The 27,994-nt window shown below is 44.7% G+C and overlaps 1 protein-coding gene across 1 annotated transcript; it reads right to left on the reverse strand.

The window, feature by feature from the left end:
• Positions 1 to 27,983, reverse strand: LOC311240780 (heme-binding protein 1-like; the record flags this gene model as incomplete). Its single annotated transcript, XM_084329368.1, has 4 exons — positions 1 to 178; positions 2,159 to 2,339; positions 5,160 to 5,298; positions 27,906 to 27,983. 4 exons carry the CDS (start codon positions 27,981 to 27,983, stop codon positions 1 to 3), a joined length of 576 nt encoding a protein of 191 aa, XP_084185494.1.
• Between the last annotated feature and the right edge of the window lie 11 nt (positions 27,984 to 27,994).

Below are 27,994 nucleotides of genomic sequence, written 5' to 3' on the forward strand. Positions count from 1 at the left end.
TTATGGCTCTTCCTGTAGAAACCACACCTCGTTGCGGCGTCCATAAGGTTTGATTGGCAAGTCGAAGCTGCAGCAGAAGTACTGTTTGCGTTGGTAGGGGGCGGTCTCGCCAAGGGTCTTCGTCAGACGCAATGCCTCCGCTCGGTACTCACTCTCACCCGCAAAGCCTCCAAACTGCCTGTAAACCGAATTAAGACAGGGATTTAAGGTCAGAGTGGACAAAGAAAGAACAGGGAATAATACGGAAAATGGTAAAGAACAGGGAATAATACATTTGCAGAGTTCCTCAGTGGTCAATACAAAAAGGTATCATGGTATTTCCAAAAGATTATCATATATTCACATATTATTATTATGGTATGTGTGGGAGCTATTAACTATTTTCACATTTATTTAATATATTTATTTGTTATGTGATTTTGTAGAATTAATTTGTTTACAGCCATATTATTTAAGTTCTTATGAGTCGCAGCTAAATGCTTTTACTTTGAAGGGGTTTTGGGCAATTGGGAAGCACAGCTGGGTGTATTTAGGTAATTAGAGACAATAGCACAGTGGGCATCAGGGAAGGTATATGGTTTTTACCAGCGTCAGGAGATCATATAGTTTCAAACATAATTTTTCTGTATTCTTTGATTAACAGACAATAAATGCCACAAAACTGTCAAATGCTGTCTGGACAATGGACTTCCTGATCTGCGTGAGATTCGCTGCCCTGGTGCTTCAGTGGCTTTTTAGTTTTTATTAGTTGTTGTTGACAAATAGCCACTACAGTATGTACATAATATTTTGGTCACTGCCAAAAATACAATCATATTACCATCGCTATTATGGTTTAAATTAGATTATACCATGGTATTATTTAAGTACCAAATTGATTCCAATCTAATACATAATGTTTACCATGACCGTAAATTATTTATACAATGGCCAGTATGGTACAACTAAAATGACCATCAACCATGATTGTTTTTTGTAAGAGCTAATAGAGGTCTGTGGTTGCACAGAATGTGTTTGAAGGTGAAACAAGGAGCTTACCTTGGATAAAATATTCACGAGGCTACAGTAACTACAGAAGAAATTTAAGCAGTTTGGGGAGGAGAGCTTTACGTATTCAAATCCTTAGTGTCACAAACGACTGGATGAGCCAGCTATTGGCCCACGTATGTGAAAAAGAGGAGTACATCCCTGAAAAGTCTTAATAGAAATGGTGCTGAACCAAAACTGAGATTAAAGAATAATTTAATCGAAACTGATGTCCCCTGCTTTATTAACGTCTGAGTATATATCATTGTTGACTCACTCCCTACCCTGTCAGCTTACCCCCAATCAAATATTTATGAAGCTAACTACAGGAGGAAACATGCCTGTTTCCAGATATCAGCCACAGCCTGATTAACAGGCACATTTGATCCTACCGCATCCACAAACTCATTTCCACAAATGTCTGGCCATGCTTAGATAAGTACCAATAGATCAAATTGTTATTATAATCAGGAAAGCTTTTAGAATAATAATGTATTGAGAAATTGGTAAAACCCTTTGTATTAATAGCACTAGTATAGTATAATTTACATTGCAATGCCAACACAATCACATCACAACACCGCTTTCTCCGTATTGAAGCAGGTGCACTGCACTTTATGCTTTTGGGAGAAAGGCTGGTCTGTTTGTACTGTATATACACTTATGTGTATACACATTTGTGTGCACAAATTAACCAAAATGTGAGAACGAATTGTATCTCATGCACACAAATTTATCAAAACGTTGGAACGAATTGTATCTTGTGCGCATGCAATAGCATTTAGAGTGCTCAATGATCAGTAGTAAAATGTGGCCTCGATGTATATTTCTTTCTCTGTACATCCTAACCTCTCAGAAGCAGTGGGCTCCTGGCGACCAACTCCAGTTGTAATGCCGGTACCTTGGTCAAGGATACTGGCAGGAGTTTACCTATGCATGTCTTTTGTCTTTATTTATCTGGGAAAGATTTGGTGAGCACATGTACTCTTTTTCAGCAATGCCCCCCTCTAGTAAGCCTAACATCTCCCTTGACCTGAAGCCTAGTAACATCTCCCTTGGCCTGTAGCCTAATACGCCTAATATCTCCCTTGACCTGAAGCCTAGTAAGTCTTTGGCCTAAAAGGACACCCACAGTGCATAGACGGTCATGCCGGGCCGGTCTACGACCCTGATGGAGGGATCGGTGGGAGCAGGGGGGCTTTGCTGGTATGTGGTCGGGATCCGGATGCTGACCATCAAACGGCGGGACATCACGCCATCTTCGCGTGGGTACACTGTGATCATGAGAGGAGATGCTGTACCCATCGACTCACCTTCTCAGATGGACAGTGTGAGAGAGAAACAGATAGAGAGAGAGAAAAGAGAAGGCACATAGAAGAGAAGACACACAACAACACACTGTTACTTTATCCTGCCTAGGAGGAATGAAGGTCATCGGTTCTTAGGAATAGAGAAAAGATAAGTATAGAAACTGTTTCCACGATATGTTTCAGCCTTTATCGGGGTGTAAACTCACAACACTTTTACTTCCCTAACGCAAACTCAACACTCAAGCCCCCCCTTTAAATAAATTTAGCCCCCTAAAAATACCCCCCCCCCCCCAAATATTTTTTTATAAAAACATTTTAGAACATTAGCCAACTTTTGTGGCCTCTAGCATGCTAATTATTTTACGAAGTGGTATCATATGAAACTATAGACAACCTAAGGAATCCATTGGTAACACTTCATGCTACCTTGTTGAGAAGGGGAGACGGGTTCTATGGATATCCAAGAGTCTCACCATTACAGACATGCCCAACTTGTGCTAATCCCATGCAGTTTTAGAGCAGAATCATGTAGTAAAAATTTGTTATTTTTGCCAATTAAAATAAATTATGTATTTGTCTATTTCTGCATACTGTGGTCCCTAAATAGTCGTGGAATTGCATAAACTGGGTATAACTGGAAAGATGGGACTCTTGTAAATCCAATGAGCTCAACTGTGTTCATGTGTGATGATATTAGTCACCATTAGTAGCCATTTAACACATTGACCGCCAGCAGCAGGGGGCGCTGATTCCCCTTCATCGCCAGGTCTTTATTCAATGGATATAGTTTTAGACTGCGACATTTGCGAGTGCTTAAAATATATCTTATATTATATCTATGGGTCTAATAACGCCGTCGACTGTCAATGAGTTGCTTCCAGTCAACATGCCCAAAACAGATTGTTTTTTCATCCGTACATTTCCGTTTTATACCGGTTTGAATAGAGTATGGTTTGGGTGCTTTTGAGTAATTCCAGGAAAAAGAAGAGAAAAAGGCATTTTAGTGTAATCCAGTCATCACGTTGTAATTTTTCGGCTGATTATCTAATCATCCTGAAATCAACGCTAGATTATCATTATTAGGCGGCTAGGTGGTGTAGTGGGCAAGGCACTCGCCACCAATGCAGGAGACGCTGGGTTCGAGCCCAGCTCTCCGCATTGCTATCAGCTTGGCTGGTCGTTCATACTAACACAATTGGCAGTGTTAGGGGTGGGAAAGCTGATGGGTGGGGATCGGACGTTGTGGACAGCGACTCCTACAGGTCGGTTGGTGCGCCTGCGCAGCAGAATCAGGAAGCGACGGGCGCGGCATGTCCCTCCCACGCAGACCCCCACGGCTGAGAGATCACGCTGTGCAGGTGAAAAGATGCGACGGCTGCTTCCTCGAGTACCGGAGGGGACACGTGATGTAAGGCTTCGTCCACATTGCAGCCGGCTTGTGGGAGGCATGGCCTAACAGCGTTCGAGTCAGGGGAGGGTAGAATTGGACTATACGAAAAATTGGGATGGGAGAAAAATAGAAAATGGGAGAAAAAAGTAGATAAAAAAAAAAGGATTATCATTATTATATCTCGTCGTGCATACATGAAATGGCCATTGTAGCGGGGCGCTCGTCGCCCCCCCCCCCCCCACCGCAGTCAACAGTAATAAGCACATACACCTACACACAGATAGCTTTGATCGCGGTAGAAATAAATATCAAATCAACGCAAGGTTTCATATATAGTGTTCTTACCTTGTCTCTGATGTAATGGAAAAAAAATAATCCAATTATCTGATCGCCATTCCAGTTATCCACAGCGATCATGTCCCTGACATTACCAAGCGTTACACACGGACGGGCGGGCGGGGTTAATAAGCCCCTGGCTCGTTGTAACTTGTAAGCCCCTGGCTCGCCTGAGTATTTAAACCCCACCCGCACGGCTCAGATCGGCTCATAAAACACACCAGCCCATTTACAATGGGATGCAATAGCTCCGCAAGGCAGTAGAGGGCGGTGTTGACCGTCTGACACATTCACCAGGGTATACAGAGGCTGCAGACATGAATTATGAATAGATATAGCAAATAAACGAAATGGCAATTATTGTGTTAATGTAGTGAGACAATTATTATTATATATTTTTTTTTACTTGACCTCAATGTATAAAATTACCTATTGCGACCTCTAGGATAAACACAGCCTCATGAAACCTTACTACCACAAACTAGAGCCCTGGGCCAATCAGAGGGTAAATGTCATGCCTAGGTACACTGTAAATAAAGGGAGAGGGGGTTCTGAGACATTTTCTGAATAGAAGTGATCGCCACCATCCAATCGCCAGACAATTGGCATGTTTATGTGGAACCAATTGGAAAAGGTCTTAGGTTATTGGCCTTATGCATTTTTTTAAATAATTTGAGCAAAAAAGGGGTATCCCAGGGATACCACTAGAGGGGCTAAGCCCCCCTGAAGTTGAAACTCTGCCAACGCCCCTGATCATTGTAATGGCTGTAATAAAACACCAATAGGCTAGTGCTATTGATCCAGAATAAAAAAAGTAAAACACATGATCCAAATGCTATAGAAGCCAAAAAAAATATATATATATATAATACAAGAATAATCTAACTTTAGCAGAGAGTGGTGCGTATTCACAAATACTGACTGTACAGTTGGAGTTTTCTGAATTTGCCTCTAATGGTGCAGTAGCTGTGAGAACGCTTTGGCTGTAGATAAGAACTGCCCCCTCTAGCTTTAATCTCTTTGGACGAGACTCATTCTCATCACATAATTCAAGACCGATCCCAGGAACTCCTCTTTCCTATTTCTGATTGGCTCACCATGTTCGTTGCTCCCACCAATGTACATCAGCAGCTTCCTAACCAGCTCTCCTGTCACTTGGTCGAAGGTCCGCCCCTCTGAGTTGACCATGGCACATTTGGTAGCATCATACCGCCGTACCTCATAGCTCACTCCGTCCTGAGGGAGGGAGGAAGGGAGGTCATCGTATTGTTAGAATCAGCCAGCAAGCCTCAGCTACGACCTAACCCCCCTATCCACACACACATACACACATAGACATAAGTGTCACACACACACACGCACACACAGGGCCGCCTGGGAGAAATGCGAGGCCCTGTGCGAGATTTATACGAGAGCCCCCCCCCCTGGCAAGGCCAGAAAGAGAGAGAGAGAGAGAGAGAGAGAGAGAGAGAGAGAGAGAGAGAGAGAGAGACACACACATTGGAAAGAAACAACCCAAAACCAAAGCAAATTGAAATGCTATTTGGCCCTAAACAGAGAGTACACAGTGGCAGAAAACCTGAGCACTGTGACTGACCCAATACTAAGAAGATCCTTGACTAGGTACAGACTCAGCGAGCACAGCCTAGCCATCGAGAAAGGCCGCCATAGGCAGACCTGGCTCCCAAGCGAAGACAGACCCACTGCACACAAGATGAGGTGGAAACAGAGATCCACTTCTTAACAACCTGCCCACTATACCAAGACATACTTCCCACAAATTGCAAACACCCAAAGAGACTTTGAAAACATCGACAATAACTCAAAACTCCCATACCTACTGGGAGAAATACAAGAATGTGAAATAAAGCCCATTTGAATTGAAGAGAGAGAGATAGATAGAGCATGTCTGTGTGTGTTAGAAAGAGAGAGATAGAGAGAGAGCATGTCTGTTTGTGTGTGTGTGTTAGAGAGAGAGCATGTATATGTGTGTTAGAAAGAGAGAGAAATATAGAGAGAGAGAGCATGTCATTTTGTGTGTTAGAGAGAGATATAGAGCATGTCTGTGTGTGTTAGAAAGAGAGAGAGAGAGAGAGAGAGAGCATGTGTGTTTGTGTGTTAGAGAGAGAGAGCATGTCTGTGTGTGTGTGTTAGAGAGAGAGCATGTATGAGAGAGATAAGTAAAGATGAGCCCCTAAAGGATATTCAACTTTTAATGGAAGAACAAAACAGAAGGAAAAGATAACTTCACAAAGGCAACATGAATATACATAGATCCAAAAGGACAAAGATCAACACTTAAATCCAAAGAGAAGAGGGTCTATACCAGAGAAAACAAAGTAGCAAGGAGCCAATGGCCGACATCAGCTAAATAGGCTAACTGCAAATAGAGTAGCCAGGTACTGACACCAGGCCACACACCGTTAGCTACTACAACAGCTAGCCGGCCCGTTTGGCTCAATATAACGTTAGCTACGTTAGCTAGCCGGCCCGCTTTGGCTCAATATAACATTAGCTACAACAGCTAGCCGGCCCGTTTGGCTCCCGAGAGAGAGAGAGAGATATATCCACGGCGGGAATAGAATAGAGTGCATTAAAAACTCACCAAACGTCCAAGAGGATGGAGACAACCGCGTGGAGTTGACGAAGTTCATCTGCCGAATGACCGTCCTCTTCATCTTGGCATAACAATGCTGCACGCGCTCTCTCTAGGTTAGCTAACGCTAGTTAGCCTTTAGCTAAGCTAGCTACTAGCCGACATCATCATGGCTATCCCGACTGAACCACACGTTAGCACTCGATATTATAACGTAGCTAAAGCTAACTAGCTGTCCCTGCCTTTAGCTAAGCCGACATGGCTAGCCTGACTGAACTGTCTAACATGCAACAACTTTCATCTTCAGTCCATCTGCCGAATGACCGTCCTCTTCGTCTTGGCTGGCATAACTAAGCATAACCTCCAATGCTGCACGCGCGAAATAGTCAAACGCAGCTGACGCACGCCGGCGTACACATGATGTAAGCCCTCCCTTCGTTGAAACCAATAGTATGTCTGCTGCAGAGCCCCAGAGCTCCAATAGTGAGTATGTCTGCTGCAGAGCCAGGAACAAGTCAGACACATTCTACAAACGTGTCTAATGTGAAATATATAAGCATATAAGCAAAACTAGATTTTAGGTCTGTGATGAAAAATATATATATTTTTTTTGTGCGAGGCCCCCCTTCCCGCGAGGCCCTGTGCGACCGCACTGCTCGCACACCCCCTGAGGCGGCCCTGCGCACACACATACACAAAGGTAGGCAAACATTTTTGCATGAATGCACAAATGCACAAACATTCGTGTGCATGTATACGTCGTACACACATGTACACACGTACACACACACAAAGGGAGGACATGAATGTGATTCACCTACAACATCCATGTTGAGGGACAAAAGCCACTCACTGACAAATACTTTAGTGTGTGTGTGTGTGTGTGTGTGTGTGTGTGTGTTGGAGGGTCGGGGGTGAGATGGATAGAGAGTGGGGGCAGGAGAGAGAGGGGGGGGGGCACAGTGGGCAGTAGAATGAGCCTCCACTGGAAAAATATGCAAATGAAACATATTTACACTGACTTGATATAATTTGTGCTCTGCTATGCAGCGCCCTGAAGGACTCAGTCAGCCCAGAGAGAATAATGGCCTGAGATGCATGGTCTTACATAACACCGTACACACATGTATGCACACACACACCGTTGCACACAGAGACAGCCCCCCCTCCCAACACACACACACACACACCGTTGCACACAGAGACAGCCACGCCCTCCCCTCACCAACACACGCACACACCGTTGTGTCATATCATATGATAAAGTGAGGTTAATGTGGTGGACATTCACTATACACTGCTGAACAACAACCATGACAGACTATGAGAGGTCTGGAGTGATTCTAAAAAGACACTAAAAGAACCTCGAGGAATGGTGGAACACAGACAAATGAACTCTTGTGTGTGTGTCCTTTTTTTCCTAGGGCAACCAATTGTCCTGACAATGCATGAAAACAAGATAATGTTTAGCTCTTTTCCACCAAATTAGTTCTGGTTCTTGAACCAGTTGCGTTCAGGATTCTTGGAACCTTGGTTTCCACCAGTTTTGAGTTTGAGGTGAATCTCAGCTTGTTTGATCCAAAGACCAACACAGCAGGGTCTACTGAGTAAAGCCATAGTGGAGAGGCCCAATCATTTGCTTTAATGCAATTGGGGAGCTACTGATAGATGACTTTGGCACAACGAGATTGGGGACAGGCAAGGCAGAGACACTACTAAACCTGAAAACGATAGGTTATGTAGATAACCTAGTTATATTAGTATTGGCTAAGCGTCCCGCTCTGAGCCTTACGAGATACTCCTATCTCCTGTGATACCTAATGTATCTCCCACGAACAAAAACACATGCACCCCACCTGTATGGGGCCCCGCCCCTTATGGTGGCTACCGCCCATATAACCATGATCCTGGTCATGAAACACCCTTCCTCGCCAAAACCCGTCCCAGGAAAAGATCCCTCAAGAGGGAACTCAGGGCGCGCAGAGCGGGACGCTTAGCCAATACTAATATAACTAGGTTATCTACATAACCTATCGTTATATTTCGTATTGCATCGCGTCCCGCTCTGAGCCTTATGAGATAATGGGGAAGAGCGGGCGCGAGACCCGACAGATGTACCCCCTGAGGACCCGTAAGCCCACATCAAGGGGTGCGGGGAGCCCTGTCACCCCATCCTTCCTAACGAAGGGGGGGCGCAGTCAACCCCACCTGAATGCGAACAAGAGGGAGCCAGAACCCCTTGAACACACCGTACAGGCGGAACCACGTGTGACTCAACACACTGCGGCCCATACCCATACACTCCTGCTACCCGACCAAAGGACGGGAAGCAGGAAAGGCCACAGACCCCAGAACCGCCTGGGAGACAGAACCCCCGGTCATGTCCATGAGGAAAAACCTTACAAAGGAGCCCGGGGAGGACCATGAAGCTGCAGCACAGATGGCCTCCACCGAGGCCCCACCCAGGAGAGCGGCAGAGGCAGCCACCCCACGAGTGGAGTGCGCCCTGACGCCCCCAGGGGGATCCTGCCCAGCCAGCGTGTAGCAGAGGGTAACACCCTCGCACAACCAATGGGACAGGCGCCGCTCCGACAGTGCCTTACCAGCACGAGCCCCACCGTAACAGACAAAAAGCTGGTCGGTAACCCTGAAATCCTGAGTACGGCTGAGGTAAATCCCCAAGCACGGACTGGACATGACAGGTGAAGGCCCGCATCTAACTCACCAGTGTGAGGAGGAGGACGAAACGCCTGAACCACAATATCCCGGGAGCGGAAGGAACTCCGGATATTCTTAGGCACGAAAGCAGGATTAGGTCGCAGAGTGACACCGCAATCGGTCCGAAAAGACAGGCACTCTGGATGTACCGAGAGAGCACAGAGCTCACCTACGCGTTTAGCGGAAGTGACAGCCAGAAGGAACGCGGTCCTGAAGGACAGCTGTCCCAACGGCGCCCGCTCGAGCGGCTCAAACGGGGCCAAGGACAACCGACCGAGGACCAATTGAAGATCCCAAGTCGGAGCCAAGGAGCGTTGCACCGGCTTAACGCGTCGAGCGCCAAGCAGGAAACGCTTCACAAGAGGGTGGCTGAACAAGACATCCCCTCAAACCCCTCATGATAGGAGGATATAGCTGCTGCATATACCCTCACCGTCGAAGCCGACAGTCTATCAAGGAGAGACCGGAGGTAACTAAGGACAGCAACCAGGGGGCAGGAGACTGAGTCCTGGCCCCCCGCCTTACACCACACTTGGAACATACGTCATCTGCCCGCGTAAGCGCGACAGTGGAGGGAGCATGCGCATTCCAGATGGTAACACCATCAGGATCAAGAACCTGCGCCCCTCAACGTACCCGTCCCAACAACTGACCTAACAGATGTATGGGGAAGAATCCCTGGCGGCACGGCATCGGTCCCAGACCTGCCTGGCCATGTCCAGACGCAATCCTCACCCGTCAGGATGAGGGCCGCCCCGCGACAGTACACCTGCACCCACATTCTCCCTGCCGGGGATGTGGGGAGCCCTTAGGCCGCGCAGATGGAGGACGCCCATAGCCAGCCGCCCGCCGCCTGGTGCAGACAGGGGGAGCGTACTCCTCCCTGTCTGTCGATACACGACACTGACGTCGTATCGTCCGTCCTGATCAACACCATTTGTGGACCAGAAGGACCGCTTTCAACACCAACACATTGAACGTAGCGCAGACCGGGCAGCATGGTTTGCCAGCTGCCCCCTACTGCGTTGGCCCGACGCATCACCAGCGAGGGAGGCGTCGGTGAAAACGCGACGTGAGACAGCGCCGTAACCGTCCTAGGACGGAACCTCCCGAGCGTGTTGACAACACGCTCTGAGATGGATGCCCATAGCCCTCCAACCGTTGACTGGGAAGAGGAATACTCTACATCCAGTCTACAGCAACCCCAGGCTGGTAGAGACCTGCCTGGTACGAGACCTGACGATCCACCTTGACCGCGAAGGACCAGAACGTCATCACGTAGGTAAGCCCTAGGATGGAAGATCGGGGATGCGCATACGCATCCTACAGGTCTATGGAGGAGAACCAGACCCCCACCTGACAGTGTTCAACAGGTAGGAGACGATCCAAAAAATGCTGAACCTTCCCATGGGACAGGTCCAGCCTGGGTCTTACACCCCTCCCTCCCGACTTCTCGGGCAGAGAACACCGGGAGGAGAACGCCACGACGATGGCTTGCTTCGTCCACAGAGATTGGATCTCGTCGACCAGAGCTGTCCCTGCTGGAGACCCCGACAACAGGGTCTGTACCAAACCTGAAAACGGGTGGGGTTGTGTAAACACAAGTCCCCGCCTCACCATTCTCTCCATCTACCTCGACATATGGTACTGCCGTAGTCATATGTGACGACACTCCCAACGCACCCGCCGTCACGTGGCGCAGGTCCGCCAGGAACTGTAGATAGTTGGCCCGGTCCCCCCCGCTGTGCGAAGACAACCCTGGAATCGTGCGAGGAGCGCGTTCCGTGTCGGAACACCTGACCCTGACACCACCCACGAGGCAATCGCACCCAAGGGGGAACCCCGACAGAAAAAGGGCCTGTCTGATACGGGGGGCTTCCGATCAAAAAAGCCCCCCCACTGAACACCCCTCCAGAACATGCTGAAGGAGTTGTTCTGCAGCCGGACATGCAAGGTGTAAGGCCCCCATGGGTTCCTACACACCGTAGCCCTGCAGTGATATCACTACCACCCCAAACCATGTGAGCTGCGACCACTTGCCAATATTCCAGGAGTGGGAGCACCAACATGATACCTGGCCTGGCGAAGGCGAGGCCGGGGAAGCCCGCACTGTGTGCCTCAAAAGGTTTCGAGCCCCCCTGCTGACAACACTTAAGTTGACAGACGTAACACCAGGCTCAACCAACACAGTTCAAGGTGTGGGAGCCGCTTGACAGCACAACATTCTCACGGACAGACCCAGGCTCAGCCATCAACTGGGTGTCAGCCCCTGTCTCCATGAGAAGCGAAGAATGGGGCTGCATACGCTTCAAGAAGGTTCGCGGCCCGCAGCCAAAGGAACACACCCAGAGCCCCGCTTCTGAGGGTAACAGAAAGCGGACTGAGCGGGGAGCGGGCTGCTCGCGGCAAAATGACGACGGAGTGGTTTACCAACACCGAAATCACCCAAAATGGCCGATCCCTCGGCCGCCAAGACTGTCGGCCTCGCGATACCCTGTCGATTCTCCAACCAGGGCACCACTGGCGGGGGAAACATGGCCGCCTGTCGAGGGCCCCGTCATCGCCGCTGACGAGGCCGTGCTCTCTCTTCTTCTGGCTGCGCGGTGTGAGGCGGTGTAGGGCCTAGGACAATACCGCCCGCGCTCCAGCAGAAGACCAAAATCCCCTGCGGAGAGGGGAACCCTGAGCGGTTATAGCTTGCGGCTGGGTCAAAGCTAATAACGTCAACAACCTTGCGCGATGTGTCGACGTCGGCTGGCCCCAAGGCCCCTCCACCAGACACCATTTTTTTTAATAGAAAAAACACCAATTCGAACACAGTTCTAATCGTTGCCAATTCCATACCGTGGCGGTACAAGCCTTAACAGCCCACCAGCCACTCGCCAGGCCGACCCACCCAAGGTGTCGGCCGGGCGGGGCATTGTTTCAATATATCAAAAACAAAGGACTGACGTTAACATGGAGCACCAGTGGTGATTGCAAACAGCACCCTCCACTGTGGTGTGCACCATGAAAAGGTTAAATGAATAAAAGAGCTAAACCACAAAACTGTAGAATGAGCAAACCCATACACACAAAGTTAAGGGGAGACGGACCAGACCCGTCTTCATTCAAAATATTCACAACAGAACACCAGCCCTAGTTTAGCCCATTTACCAAAAAAGGTAAACAAAGCCCCCCCCCGCACTACTCCCCCAGTATACCGATTGACCGTCAGTATGAATGGTTTGAGAGGAGAGAAAGCTGTAGCAAGACAGACCTTCTCATAGCAGAGTGACAAAACGAAACAATAGCCCCCTACACAGGGCCGCCCCAGGAGATGGGGGGCCTCGCGTCTAAAAACGCACAGGGCCTCACATTTCTCCCAAGCGGCCCTGCCCTTATACTACTGCAGCCTAACGCCAGGCAATGTGGAACCCAAGACAACAATTGCCTGTGCACAGACACGCAACATGTTTACCATGTCGGCTGGACCCATAGCCCCACTACCCGACGCCAACCCAGATGGGAACACCGTTCAACAAACCCCGCCGGAACACAAGGTAATACCTGGCTAGAACCTAGCCACGACCTACCCCGTTGTCAACCCATTTACCCGAAAAAGGTAAATAGAACTCAAAACCCCACAACAGCTACCGACTGACCTTCATTGATGAACCGGGCAAGAGGCGGGAGAGTGACAACATCTCACGGCGGAGACATTAAAACAGCATAGCAATTAGCAGTAGTGATAGCATGCGGCAGTAGCGATAGCATGTTAGCATAGCTTTAGATGTTTTAGCAGCACGCCCAAGACAGCTTGGAAACCGTTCCCTGCAGAGAACGTTCACCAAACCATCTTGCCCCTGGCGCCAACACACAACAAGGTTGTGTTAACAACACAAACCAGCATTACTAACACTAATACCCATGCCTGAAGACACAGGGCCTACCTGAGTACAAGCTGGCCCGACAGCCAGCCTTGTACAGCTGAACCTCGATGTGCAGTCATCAAACGAGGAACATCACAGGCCCGTCGTGTCGCCGAAAACATGCGTCGAAGATGCCAGGGGCCAGCAACCTCCGGTAAGCTTCCAACATTATTAATCTTCCTTAATCTTTTCATTCCGCTAGCTCGTATGGTGCACGCATCCAATACGCTGGGACGAAAATAGAGGAAGGGTGTTTCATGACCAGGATCATGGTTATATGGGCGGTAGCCACCATAAGGGGCGGGGCCCCATACAGGTGGGGTGCATGTGTTTTTGTTCGTGGGAGATACATTAGGTATCACAGGAGATAGGAGTATCTCGTAAGGCTCAGAGCGGGACGCGATGCAATACGAAATATAACTGGATGGTCTGCAGCAGTAGTCCCAAGTGGACAGTTGAAATGGATTTGTTTATTTCTGATTGAAATGCCAACTGAAATGCTCTTTGATGAAAGCTTGTCATGGGATGAAGGGCTGAAAGTACACTGTCAGCTGGTGAATGTTTCAATTTAAAAAAAAATTGTGAAGTGAATTAATATGTGAGAAACAGCACTAACCATGACATCTCCCTACCCAGTAAAACTGTAATAGGAAGTGTACAAAGAGTAATAATAATACATACGATTTCTATAGCACTTTTCTCAGTGCTCAAAGACCCTTTACAGTGAGGGATAAAAAGAGAATGAAACTAAACTAAATGTGTCAAAAGCGGGGAAACATTTAGAAAAAGTGGGTTTTGATGGCAGATTTAAAGGATGGTAGGGCGTTGGCATTGCGGATGTGGCTGGGGAGGGCATTCCGGAGGGAGGGGGCAGCTGCAGCAAAGGCCCTGTCGCCCCAGGTCCGGGGCTTAGGCCCAGTCCACACGATCACGGGTATTTTTGACACTGTTTTTTTTTTTATTATTCAAAAAAATAAAACTCTGTCTACACGACTGGTTTAAACCCTGCACAGAGTGACGTCATATACATGTAGTACAATGCCAAAGCAGTAGGTGGCGATGTAGTTCAAACATGAAGGCCATTTCAACCAATCAGAAGAGGGTTTATCGTTAATACCGGAAACTGAACTGAAGTGTGGAACACAAACATCCCTCCTTGCTCACAGCCAAACAATTCTACAGTTTGCAGCTAGAACAACGTGCAATAAACAAAAAGGGATACATTCACTGTGTGTTCTGCCTCATTTGTTGATGAAACAAAACCAACATCAACACAATTTACCACCAAGAGCGGAGTTTAGTCTCACAAAAAGATCGCCGATTTTGTTAGCTTACATTACATGCTAACGTAATAATGTAGTAATGTTAACGCTAGTAGAATGAATGGATGAAAACATTAATTAACACATTGCAGAATGGGTACAATACAATATGGCTCAATACAAACAATTGTTAAGGGGATGCAGTCTGTTGTAATTTGGACTGGGTTCCTTATAACAATAACTTGACAACACGTGAGCTTTCAGTTTAGCCGCAGCTACAGGTTTACTCTGGTCAGGTCAGGAATGCGACAACAGACATCAGTCGATCACAACACTCTTCAACACAGACGATACGTTTCGAACAAAAGTTTGTTACAATCATTTTCATATAACGCTACTTGGGACAGCTCTGCTGTAAACACTGGAAATAACCTCGGTTTCTATGCCCACACGCAACCACTGCAACCGGGGATGCGCGCAAAACTTCACCCTGGACTCCGGTTTTCAAAGACCACGGTTGCAGTGTAGCAAAACCCCGGTTGTGTGTGGCCGAACAGTGCAACTGCGCACATACAATCACGGTTACATAAAACCCAGCGTTCGTGTGGACAGGGCCTTAGAGTGACAGACTGTTATCAGTCTACTCAAAGGAGCAGCAGGGGAACATGGGAGGTGAGAATGATCAGCCGACCTCTGACCCCTGAACTGTACAACAGCGGAAAACAAGCCTAAAGCACACAGTGAGATCCACCAGTGAACCTGTATCACTTAACAAATGAACACCGGCTGTTGACACCGGGTTTAAAAAAAAAAACCTGTCCACACGACTGGTTTAAACTCCGCACCGAGGGATGTATACATGTAGTACAATGCCAAAGCAGTAGGTGGCGATGTAGTTCAAACATGAAGGCCATTTTCAACCAATCAGAAGGGTTGAACCATCACTACACGTCCTGCTCAAAAACAGAAACCCACCATCTTTAAATTACCTCGCGTGAACCATTTAGGAACATAGCATTTATTTGCAGCAAGAAACAAAGTGCAATAAAAGTGCAATAAACAAAAAAGAATACATTCACTGCGTGTTGAAGGATTTGGGGTGCTTTTTCAATGTATGTGATGTATAGATTGGGGGGAGATGACCACAGCTAAAACGGTGAGATCGAAATGTGCATGGAAGACGGTGATAGAACAGTGGTCCAGTAGCCAGCAGAATGTTTAGCAGCCAGCCGAATGTTGACATTCCTTGTAAGAACAAATTGATAAGAGCGAGGGGGAGGGGTGACATTTTTGATGAAACAATAGAGAAACGTTTTGAAATGTGTGAAAGGTTATTAGCAGTTGTCATGAGCGTCGCATGACAACCAGGAGAGGGGCGGGGGGCCGTCGTTGCTATGGCGAGGATCTATAAGTCGAACGGTGTTTCCGGGTGTAAGGCAGACAAAAATCTGACTGAGACTAAGAGGGAAGAAACCAGGAGAGACTCTCTCTCCCCTCATCACGAAGGGGGGGGGGGGGGAGGAAGAATGACACATCATCATTAGCTTCGGCTAACGCGAGGAGGGTTTTAGGCTAAAGACCAGGCCTGACCATTAGATAGACTGAACACACCGAAAGGTCATTAGAGCTGAGGTTCCTGTTTATAGCAATAAACAATGCTTTTCCTCATAAGGTATTTCACGTTGTCGAAGTGTCGAATTCTTACGGAGGTGGAGAATTATTATGGTTTGCGGATTGTACTAACGGGGTGAGATAAGGATTTAATCAACCGGTATCGGAGACGTCAGGACCATTAAAATGACACAACGCAGAGGAATTGGATGGAGAGCCAAACAGACGAAGACGTGATACTGGCCAAATTGATCAGGATCTAACAGTGTTCTGCCTCATTTGTTGATGAAACAAAACCAACATCAACACAATTTACCACCAAGAGCGGAGAGTTTAGTCTCACAAAAAGATCTCTGATGTTGTTAGCTACATGCTAATGTGATTGGCATTTTCCATTATATAGTTAGCATTGAGGCTAGCGTACATTAACGTAGTAACGTTAACGCTAGTAGAATAAATGGATGAAAACGTTATTTAACAGATTGCAGAATGGGTACAATACAATACGGCTCAATACAAACAATTGTTAAGGGGATGCAAACTGTTGTAGTTTGGACTGGGTTCCTTATAACAATAACTTGACAACACATGAGCTTAGTTGGTAGCCGCAGCTACTTGGGACAGCTCTGCTGTAAACACTGGAAATAACCTTGGTTACTATGTCGTCCACACGCAACCATTGCAACCGGGATGCGTGCAAAACTTCACCCTGGACTCCGGTTGTAAAAGAACACGGTTGCAGTGTTCCAAAAACCCGGTTGCGTGTGGACGAACAGTGCAACCGCGTACACATTAAGGCTCGGTTATATAACACCCCGCATTCGTGTGGACAGGGCCTAAGAGAGGAGTCTGAATCCACATGCAGGGAATCCTTGATGGCCTCGGGGGAAATGCTTCAGTGTTGGACCTTGATGGCCTCAGGGGAAATGCTTCAGTGTTGGACCTTGATGGCCTCAGGGGAAATGCTTCAGTGTTGGACCTTGATGGCCTCGGGGAAAATGCTTCACAGCGTTGGACCTTGAGGGCCTCGGGGGACTATGGACTGTGTGACTACTATAGACTGTGTGACTACTATAGACTGTATGACTACTATAGACTGTATGACTACTATGGACTGTTTGACTATTATGATCTGTGTGACTACTATAGACTGTATGACTACTATGGACTGTGTGACTACTATAGACTGTGTGACTACTATAGACTGTATGACTACTATAGACTGCATGACTACTATGGACTGTTTGACTATTATGATCTGTGTGACTACTATAGACTGTATGACTACTATGGACTGTTTGACTATTATGGACTGTGTGACTACTATGGACTGTTTGACTATTATGGACTGTGTGACTACTATGGACTGTGTGACTATTATGGACTGTTTGACTATTATGGACTGTATGACTATTATGGACTGGGTGACTACTATGGACCGTATGACTACTATGGACTGTATGACTATTATGGACTGTGTGACTACTATGGACTGTGTGACTACTATGGACTGTATGACTACTACGGACTGTTTGACTACTATGGATTGTGTGACTATTATGGACTGTTTTACTACTATGGACTATCAGACTGTGACCCACAATGGTTCGCTTCAAGAACTGTACAGACTCCTAGACTCTGTTACACACACAGCTTCATGGACTGTTACACACTCACAAAGCTTCATGGACTGTTACACACTCACAAAGCTTCATGGACTGTTACACACTCACAAAGCTTCATGGACACACACACACACACACACACACACACACACACACACACACACACACACACACACACACACACACACACACTACACACACACACACACACACACACACACACACACACACTCACACAGCTTCATGGACTGTTATACATACACACACACACATGCACATACAAATGGATTGGCTTACATAGCGTTATGGACTGCCATTGACAGCCTTGTGGACTGATATGGAACCAGTCCAGCTGGAACAAACTGTAAAAAAATAAAGAGTTAATAATAATAAAGAACATGTTTTAACTTAACTGAAATATTGTTACTTGCCTGTTGTTGTAACATCGTATCCACTTGCCTGGTGATGAAACTCTACTTATAATCATCTGTTTGAGATTTTACTTGATAATGGAACTTGACCTATAAGATGTGTGTAAGAAGTGAAAACGGGCTAATTGAGAACAAGTTTAATAGAATGTTTTAAAGTAATTGAAGTACTTATATAACACGCCAACATTATGGGAAATGCACGTACCGTCTTCTCCAGAGTCAGACAAGAAGATAGATACCGATTTCCTCTGTACATTTTAGTAGAAAGCTATCTGGCTGCAAGCTAGCCTAGCAGAGCCTACACTGCACCTGGAGAGCGCAGTGAAAATCATGTTCTTCAATTTATCCAGTGCTTTTAACACCATCCAGCCTTTGCGGAAAGCGGAGAAGCTCACAGTGATATGGCTGGGCCATGGCCCGCCTGGTGGCCTGGATCACTGACTACCTCACCAACAGACTACAATATATCAGACTGCAGAGCAGCCAGTCAGATGTGCTGGTGAGCAACACTGGCACGCCTCCCCCAAGGAACTGTGCTGACTGTCACCCTTCAGTTCACCCTCTGACTTCTGCTACAACTCGAGTATGTGCCACCTACAGAAGTTCTCCGATGACTCCTCCATCGTCAGTTACATCAGAGATGACAATGAGGATGAGTAAAGAGGTAATAGTAATAATAATAATAATAATAACTCATTACATTTATATAGCGCTTTTCTAGACACTCAAAGCGCTCCCCACAAGCCACAATGTAGGGTGGAAATTGCCTCCTTCACCACCACTGGTAGCATCCAACCTTGGGCTACGCAGGCTCAATGGCTGACATACACTGGCACCAGGCTCCAGGCACACATCACACTACACAATGGCTGAACGGCTCAGGAGACAGGGATTGGTACCAGCCAGGTGGAGAGCTTTGTAGGGTGGAGCGACAACAACCACCTCCAACTCAACATCAGCAAGACCAAGGAGCTGGTGGTAGACTATCGGCGAAGCAAGAAGAGGCCCCCAACTCCCATCACTATCTCAGATAGTCTGGTTGGTTTTTGGTGGTGTGAAAGTTCATTCGAACTCTGGTGCCGACCAAACAAGCTAAATCAGGTCCATCTGAAAATGTGGTGCGGTTCGTTTGAGGTGTTGAATGCAAATTGGACCAAAGGCAGGAAAAGACCCGGACAATCTTGAAATTCCCTGCATATTTTCCAAATGATGATTTGATTTTTCATCATCATAATGTTATAATTTTTGTAGCTGGAAATTTTTAAATAGCCATATAATGTTGTGATACTAAACAAATACCTTGCATGTATGATTCAGGTGACAGTAGCCTACAGTGGTGCATAATTAATTACTGACAGTGAATTGGATAACTGTATTTCATAACATTTGTGCAAGCCAAGGTTGCGCAGTCCACCTCAGACAAAAATGAACAAGGACAAAACGACCAAAATGAAAGAAATATTTCTGCAAGTTTAAAGCCCCTTGTTTAGAAGGTTTGGTCCGCTTAACAAAGTGTAGTATGAAAGCTAACCAAACCAAATGAAAAATGCAACAATGTTGCAACTTCACCCCTGAATCACACTGAGTCTAGCAAACTATAGGTGTGAAAGCGACCATAACAAACTGAACAAGCTGGCGAGGAAGGCTAGCTCCATAGTGGGAGTCGAACTGGACAAACTAGAGGTGGTTGCGGAGAGTAGAATGAGAAAGAAGCTGGGTACTATCCTCCTGGAGAACCCCTTCCACCCCCTCTATGAGGAGCATGGTCAACACACCACAAATCGCCTTGGTCAGTCCTTTGTGCCAGTAGCCAGCAGGCTCCACAACCGTGGGTAAGGACTGACTTGGCCAACGGCCAGATAACTAACGACTGGAGAACTTGAGCACTGTTAGAACTGTTTGACTCATAGCGCATTGCATTATTATTATCGATCGTGTATAATTACATACATATGTCTCGCCTGTCTGGCTGACCAGACACTCTGCTTTATTTTTTATTCATATTTTACCTTGTTCTCTACCTTCTATTCTGATATGTTTATTCTCTATATTTGAATGTAATTTCTCTTACCCTGCCAGACGTAGATGGACAGAGAAAACGGATTAATGTAGCCGGGCCCCTTAGCCAAACACTTATCCCATGTATTCATTCTTTAACACACTAGATAATAGCATGCTATCATGAGGATTTAACTTGTGACAGGTAGCCAAGTCCCTACATAGTAATTACGGTGGCTTTGCTCTACAGAACATGTCACTGGGACAACCATTAACATTGCATATAGGTGGCAAGCCAAGACAGCAAGCATTGTACACCCTGTTCTCCAAGTTCAGTTTAGAAGTGCAATTATTACGCTTGTCCTGTGTGTGTGTGTGTGTGTGTGTGTGTGTGTGTGTGTGTGTGTGTGTGTGTGTGTGTGTGTGTGTGTGTGTGTGTGTGTTTATGTTTCTATTGTATGCCAGCCTCTGGTATATTTAATAATAATTACTCTGTTCCTAAACTGAGTAGACAAGAGGTATAATCAACATTGATATTCGTAAAATTGTCTTGTCACTTACATTTACATTTACATTTAGTCATTTAGCTGACGCTTTTATCCAAAGCGACTTACAAGTTCTGTACGACAAGACAGCAAGAAGGGTACAACTCTATCAGCTGAGTAACAATGTTCATCAAGTGTTGCGTGTTACAGTGTAGGTTAGTTTATTAGGACAAGTGCATGACAGTAAGGTTAGTCAGGGTTAGATTTTTTTTTTTTTTTTTTTTTTTTTTTTTTTATCATTTCAGATAATGGTTGAAGAAGTGAGTCTTTAGTCGGCGGCGAAAGATTGGACGGGATTCGGCTGTCCTAACTGGGATGGGTAGTTCATTCCACCATTGTGGGGCAAGGACTGAGAATAGGCGGCTTCTCTTTGATGACCCTCCGGGAGCTTGGATAGGAGTAGGTCTGAGGCGGCCAGAAGATGCAGAGCGTAGGGGTCTTGAGGGTGTGTAGTTAGAGACCATTGACCGGAGGTAGGCGGGAGCGGTTCCCTTTGCTGCACGGTATGCTAGGTCGAGGGCCTTGAAGCGGATACGTGCAGCAATGGGGAGCCACTTAGCCACTTAGTTTACTGTGTCAAAATCAACTCTCACTCGGTTTGATTTTCACTTCATCAAGACAGATTAACATAGCTAACTACATACCGTTAACATACTTGTGAAATTTAGTTTAGTTTAGTTTTTATCCCAGGGCCATATGTGCACTAAACTCAGCTCAAATTTAAAACAACAATCTCCTTGCACGCCCCCCCCCCCCCCCCCTCCCCCTCCCCACGCACACACACACGCACCACTAAGGGATAGTGCAATTATCTTTTATACCCCCCTGTTTATGTTTATGTTATGTCTATTATGCCTTACTCTTGTTTTTATATTTAATACTGTGTTTAGGACTGTGTTTTTATGATCTAGGACTGTGTGACGGCTAGCACCTAGGGCTGCATTTAAAATTTCGTTTTTATAACACTGTAACAATGACAATAAAGATCATTCTATTCCAGGGGTGGCCAACCAGTCAGAGCCACAAAAATTACTGTGGTACCACAAAGAGCCACACCATATACCAGCGTTTCTCAACCTTTTTTTTCAGTCACGGCACCCTTCATGTGTTTATAGGTCTCACCCTCTGGCCTCTGAAGTTGCTAATGTCTTTTTTATTTGGGCCTCACAGGGTTAAAAGTACCCTGTGAGACCCACGGTTGCAAAATTACAAAATCACTTTTAGCCATTTAAAAAAAATAATGTTTATTTAAAAAATAAGCACATGTATAGTCAATTGGTCCTGTTGTTCAGCCTCACAATGCTATTAAGATAGTAAATGTGTTTATATGTCCCACCCTCTGGCCTCTGAAGTTGATAATGTCTTTTTAATTTGGGCCTCACAGGGTTAACCTCTTAAGCCCGAGATATACAGTAAAAGTGTATATTTTCAGCATTACGTTTGTTTACCAATTATTTTAACTGTTATTAGTGAAATATAAGATTATAGAAATCTCAGGGCATTGAGTCGGAAACCGGCGCATATTGACAGGAGGAAGTGGCACATCCAAAATTGAGTGTAGTCTTTTGAAGGAAGAGACTCAGGGCTTTCAAATTTCGAAAAACGACCCTACCCAGCTCACACCAGCCCCTGTCAATCATCTGACTTCTGGATTAACTTTTTTATTTCTCTTATTTTTTAGGATTATTTCCCACAAACCTGAACGTTATTGCCATAAAACAGAACGCAGTTAGTTTCTCTACCTTTCTGTGAACGTCTTGCAAAAAATGGTGTTGCAATATGATGAAAAATGGTGGAGAAATTTACATTATAAAAAAGATGGCAGAATTCAGTACTGTATCTACAAAACCTTCTGTTTAAACATCTTCCCTTTATTCATTTGCTTAGATTTTTCAGGTCTGGTCAATTTTAGCATGGTGTTATTCACAGTCAAAGATAATTTTTTTTTTTAAATAGAATTGATATTCTCCTTTGGTTCATTACAATTTACTCACGTCTAGTAACAGACACACTATTTCTGACACTGATCCATATATGTCCCTAGATTCAGATACCAAGAACATGCAAATGGACCATTTAATTTTTTTTGTAAATGTTTATTCTACGTCCTTATGGAATGAGTGACATAAAAAAATTGTTAAATTTTTTTTTATGGATGGAAGAGCCGCACATTGACGGGCAAAGAGCCGCATGCGGCTCACGAGCCGCGGGTTGGCCACCCCTGTGAATCTATTCTATAAATTAATTACATGTTCATGCACTTATCTGTATATGCACAACTGTGAGTTTGCTGACTTGTGTCTATGCAGCAGGTCCTGCTAGACAGTTCATTTGTATTCCATGTCAGTTTTAATTAAGAGTGTCTAGTGTCAGAGCCCATCAGGCAACATATCACATGACATGCTCTGATTTCAACACCTGTCCTCTAGGCACCATTCAAGTTTAGAGATTTGACAAACCTTAAAAAAAGACCTCACTATCAATCTATCAATTGTTGAATCTTCGTGCTGTCTCTCCTCCTTTTCAAATCTCAATTAAAAATGTTATAGTGGACCTTAGTATAGTGGACATTAACCTGAGCTAAATAGGAAATAAAATTATTGTGAAATGTTCACAGGTGGGCTTCCTCAATGAACTTGCTTCTATAGCAAACTATTCTGTGTGCAAGGTCCCAAGTGAACTCCAAAACTTTCAGTATTTATCCTCCATAATCAGGATGAGGATAAACACACGTTTTGGCTCTGCTGTAATTCTTCAAGACACGACCACTGAGGACGGCAGCAGAGCTGAAACATACCTGGATGTTGTTATTTATACAATAAATACTAGGGGTGGGAATCACCAGAGGCCTCACGATACGATACTATCACGATACTTGAGTCACGATACGATAGTATTGCGATACTAAATATATTGCGATATGCTGAGTATTGCGATATTAATATTGCGATATATTGCGATTTATTACCTTTTTTCAACTGCAAAGTAAAACTTTGTCAACATGTTTTATCTAATAAAATAAAGTTCAGTCTGTTCATCTCACTTCAATCATTTCTATTGCAGAACATGGTATTTTCTCAAGCAGACAGATGTAAACACTGTAGGGCTGTCCCCGACTAAGGATTTGGATAGTCGACTATGATTAAAAAAATTAAAAAAGTATAATATTATTATTATTATTTTAATTATTTTTTTATCATTCCATTTGGGCTGTGGGGGGTGCTTAATGTCTGAAGGAGTCGACTGAAGGCTTCTTGTCCTCTGCAAAAGCATGCAATTGGTCCACTGATGGATACATCTTGATATTTGTCTAGTCTAGTCACTCTAGTGCAGGGGTCAGCAACCTTTTTGACATGAAGTGCCAGTTTGAAATATAGTTGTAACTAGTGTGCCTGTGCCATATCAACAATATTACATGCATCGTAATTTTTTTCTTCTCATAATCAGGTATTTTTAATGATAATTTTTACATTATTACATCATTATTGTTATTGTTATTATTAACAATATTATTATGATGGTTGTATCAACCCTAAATCTGAGTTGGGGCGGGGGTGCAATGCAGACAAACAGTTTTTCTTTACTGAGCTCCGTTATGTGGGGGCTGTAGTTGGTCACTTTAAGCTGCACACCGGAGCATCTTTTAATCCAGCTGTTTGCTGTTCTCTGATATTTTCTGACATTTCGTTGATGCGTCGCTCGACACTTCAAGCTGACATGGGGATATCTTTTATCCTTGATTTGATTGTCTCTTTGTTTGGCAAGCCTTCAAACAAAACATCTCAGCTACAGAGAAAAACCTCCTTGATATACTCGCCATCAGTGAATGGCTTTCCACATTTCGCAATGAGCAATGCGATAGCTTGCTTCAGTTGCGTGGTTTTTAGCAGTCGTGAACACTTTGAGGGTGCTGGCTTGCTTTCCATACCTGGCCACGGCACGTTTAATTGATTCTGCCTTAACTTTTTTGATGCTTCGTCTCAAAATGGCGTTTCACACCTGACGTTCTGCAAACTACATTTTCTAAACATAAAGTACACACAGCACGGTCCTTCTGACACACAAACCTGTAGTCGTCTGTCCACGAGGGCTGGAATGCCCGAATTTCCATTGCTTTAACTTTCTTAGCAGGGGTTGCCATCATGAAAGACGGCACATACAGAATGCAACCGCAGCACTGTGTGATTACCTGGGAACTGCGCTCGGGCGCGGGAGGCCAGCTGACTGCTGACAGCTGAGCACCATGGGAACAGCTGTATAGCTGTCATAAACAGTCGACTTACAAAAAAGAACCTGTGGGAGTATTTCAACAAGAGAAATGCGACAACAGTGCAAAATATTTCACTATAATATTTCAAAGTGAAGTAAAAATAAATAATAATAATAATATATATATAATATATATTTTTTTATGCTGCCCCCGCGTGCCTATGCGGGCAAGCGTGCCTAGGGTTGCCTACCCCTGCTCTAGTGTGTTCATTAGATGGGTGAAATCCTCTTTCAGTGCCTCTGTGCCTGTTTTCGTAGGCAGTTAGCCTCTGATATGCGTGCCATTAGCGTTAGCCACGCTTCTAGGCCTATTTTCTTTGGGAAAGAATGATAAAAAAATATATATATTTTTTTTTATAAATTTTTAATTTTTTTTTGTATTTGACTAAGAGGTTGGCAGTCGACTACGGCTCCTTTCGACCGATTAGTCGACTAATTGACTAATAGGGGTCAGCCCTAAAACACTGTAATCTGTGTTGCATGTACCTGACAAACTGAACTGTTACAGTGATATTCCAACTTAACTGAATGCACATGTGTGCATGTGTGTGGACTACTGTACTATTACAGGTATTGAAATGAACAATGCAACTTCCTTGTACAATTTTTTTTATTAAATATCGATACTTGGCGTCCCTGTATCGATACAGTATCGCCACGTAAAGTATTGCAATACTACTACGTATCGATTTTTTCCCCCCACCCCTAATAAATACCGAGTGTGTTCATACCTACATACAATTCAGTTATTGCCCATGCCATTTCTTTTTGTCAACAGCCTCTTGTCTTCCATGGATCTCTTGATGGGCTAACTAGGGCTGGGAGATATCGTCAACATATGATGTCACTGTATTTTTCTTATTTTGATTGTATAACAGAATCTTTTAGAAATCCGTCTTTTTTTGTAATACAATTGTCATGGTGCTTTTTCATTAAATGTAATAATTTCTTTACCTGTGTATAATTGTACAATTTGTATGCATCGTTGATGCCGATATAAATATAATCCATACCTTTGTATGGATCCATGACGGTTTACCTTAATATTTGGTATACCTCCCAGCCCTAGCTACAACATTATATTTTTGCCTTTCTGTTTCAGACAATACTTGTTTGTATGTCATGTCAGGAGTGATCTGTCTCACTGAGGGAGTGTGTGTAAAAGTGTCAGTTTGGGTCACTTGATTGCCTGGTCAATTGAGCTGGTCAAGTCTTTGCTTCCGTCTGTCTATCTTTGTCACACTTCAAAAGTTAAGCCTCTATCCCTTGTGATTTTCTTTTTTAGCATGGTATTTCTAAAAAAGTATCATGATGGTAGTGACCAAAATATGATGTAAATACCATGATATATTACCATGGATATCATGGTTTAAATTGGATTATACTATGGTATTATTTAAGAACAAAAGTGTTACCATGATGATACATAACTTTTACCATGGAAGTACCATATTGCGATATGTTACGCGTCGATATTATAACAATAGTGACGGCAAGTATATTTTTAATTTTTTGCTTGACAATCCCATTTAGCTGTAATAAAAATTGGAGTGAGGTGAACAGAATTTTATTATCTTATTAGATAAAACAGATGTATATATATTTACACAAGGTTTTCTGTTGGGGACCTAATTTGCAGTTGAAAAAAGGTAATAATTCACAATATATCACAATATTACAATATTGTGACTCTAGTATGGTGATAATATCATAGCGTGGGGCCTCTGGTGATTCCCACTCCTGCTATATGTACGGTACTGTTGCAGTGACTACATGCTGTAGGTTAAAAGAGTGCATAAGCATAATCTTGAAATGGCAATTAGGCATTGCTTCAGTAAACAGTACACATCACTGGATACACTGGAATCTTCCCAGAGTGCATACACACTGACTCACTCACACACACACACACACACACGCACGCGCACGCACGCACGCACGCACGCACGCACACACACACACACACACACACACACACACACACACACACACACACACACACACACACACACACACACACACACACACACACACACACACACACACACACACACACACACACACACACACACACACAAACACATGAGCAGGACAGAAGAGAGAGAGGGGACATGGCCTTACTTCTTCCTGACCTCATTGTTCTGTCACTCTAATCACCAAAGGTCAACGTATCAGAATACACACACTCCTTTTATCTGAGCTAAATCTTAGCTCATGGCTTGACCACACATGCGCGCACACACACACACACACACACATGCGCGCACACACACACACACACACACACTTTTAAAGTGGGGTTGTACTTTAGTAGTAGTATAGCCTATGGTAAACATTACGTTTAGGCTAATTTACTCAGAATGGAAAAACCAAAGGTATGTTTCTATGATCATTACTGCAGGACCAATAATAAAATGAAAAACACAATCTTCCTACCTACTACCTAAGTTTAGGCTCATCATCAGCACCTTTGCTTTTCTAGATATTGTTGATAGATTGCATGACCTCCATGAGCAGGAACTCCTGTTGATATGACCCCCACTGAGATATAATGAGTGCCTTATAGGTCACACGTAATTGGACACAGTCTGTCAATCAAAGGTTACAGAGGTTGTAGTTACTCAGGGGATAACATTATTGAATAAAATAACTGCCAACCATTCGTTATTCGTTTTGAATTAAGCATGCATCCAATTATTCAGGTCTTGCTCGAAAAAGATATCTTTGATCTCAAGTGACGTCTGGTAAAATAAAGGTAAAAAATATTCAATGGTAATGTAATGAGAGTAATACAAGGTGGACCTTGCACGCTGGACACAATTAATCTGAATGACAAACTACGTGATATTAATTATTAAATTGAAAAAAACGACCTACCTTCATTTCACTGCTCAACAATTTATATTCCGTCTCCTCGGTGTTACCGAGGAGCGAATTCTTTAACATTCCAAACATGTCGCTCTGGC

Source organism: Notolepis coatsorum (assembly GCF_963971535.1).
Source record: "Notolepis coatsorum genome assembly, chromosome: 14".
Lineage (NCBI taxonomy): Eukaryota > Metazoa > Chordata > Actinopteri > Aulopiformes > Paralepididae > Notolepis > Notolepis coatsorum.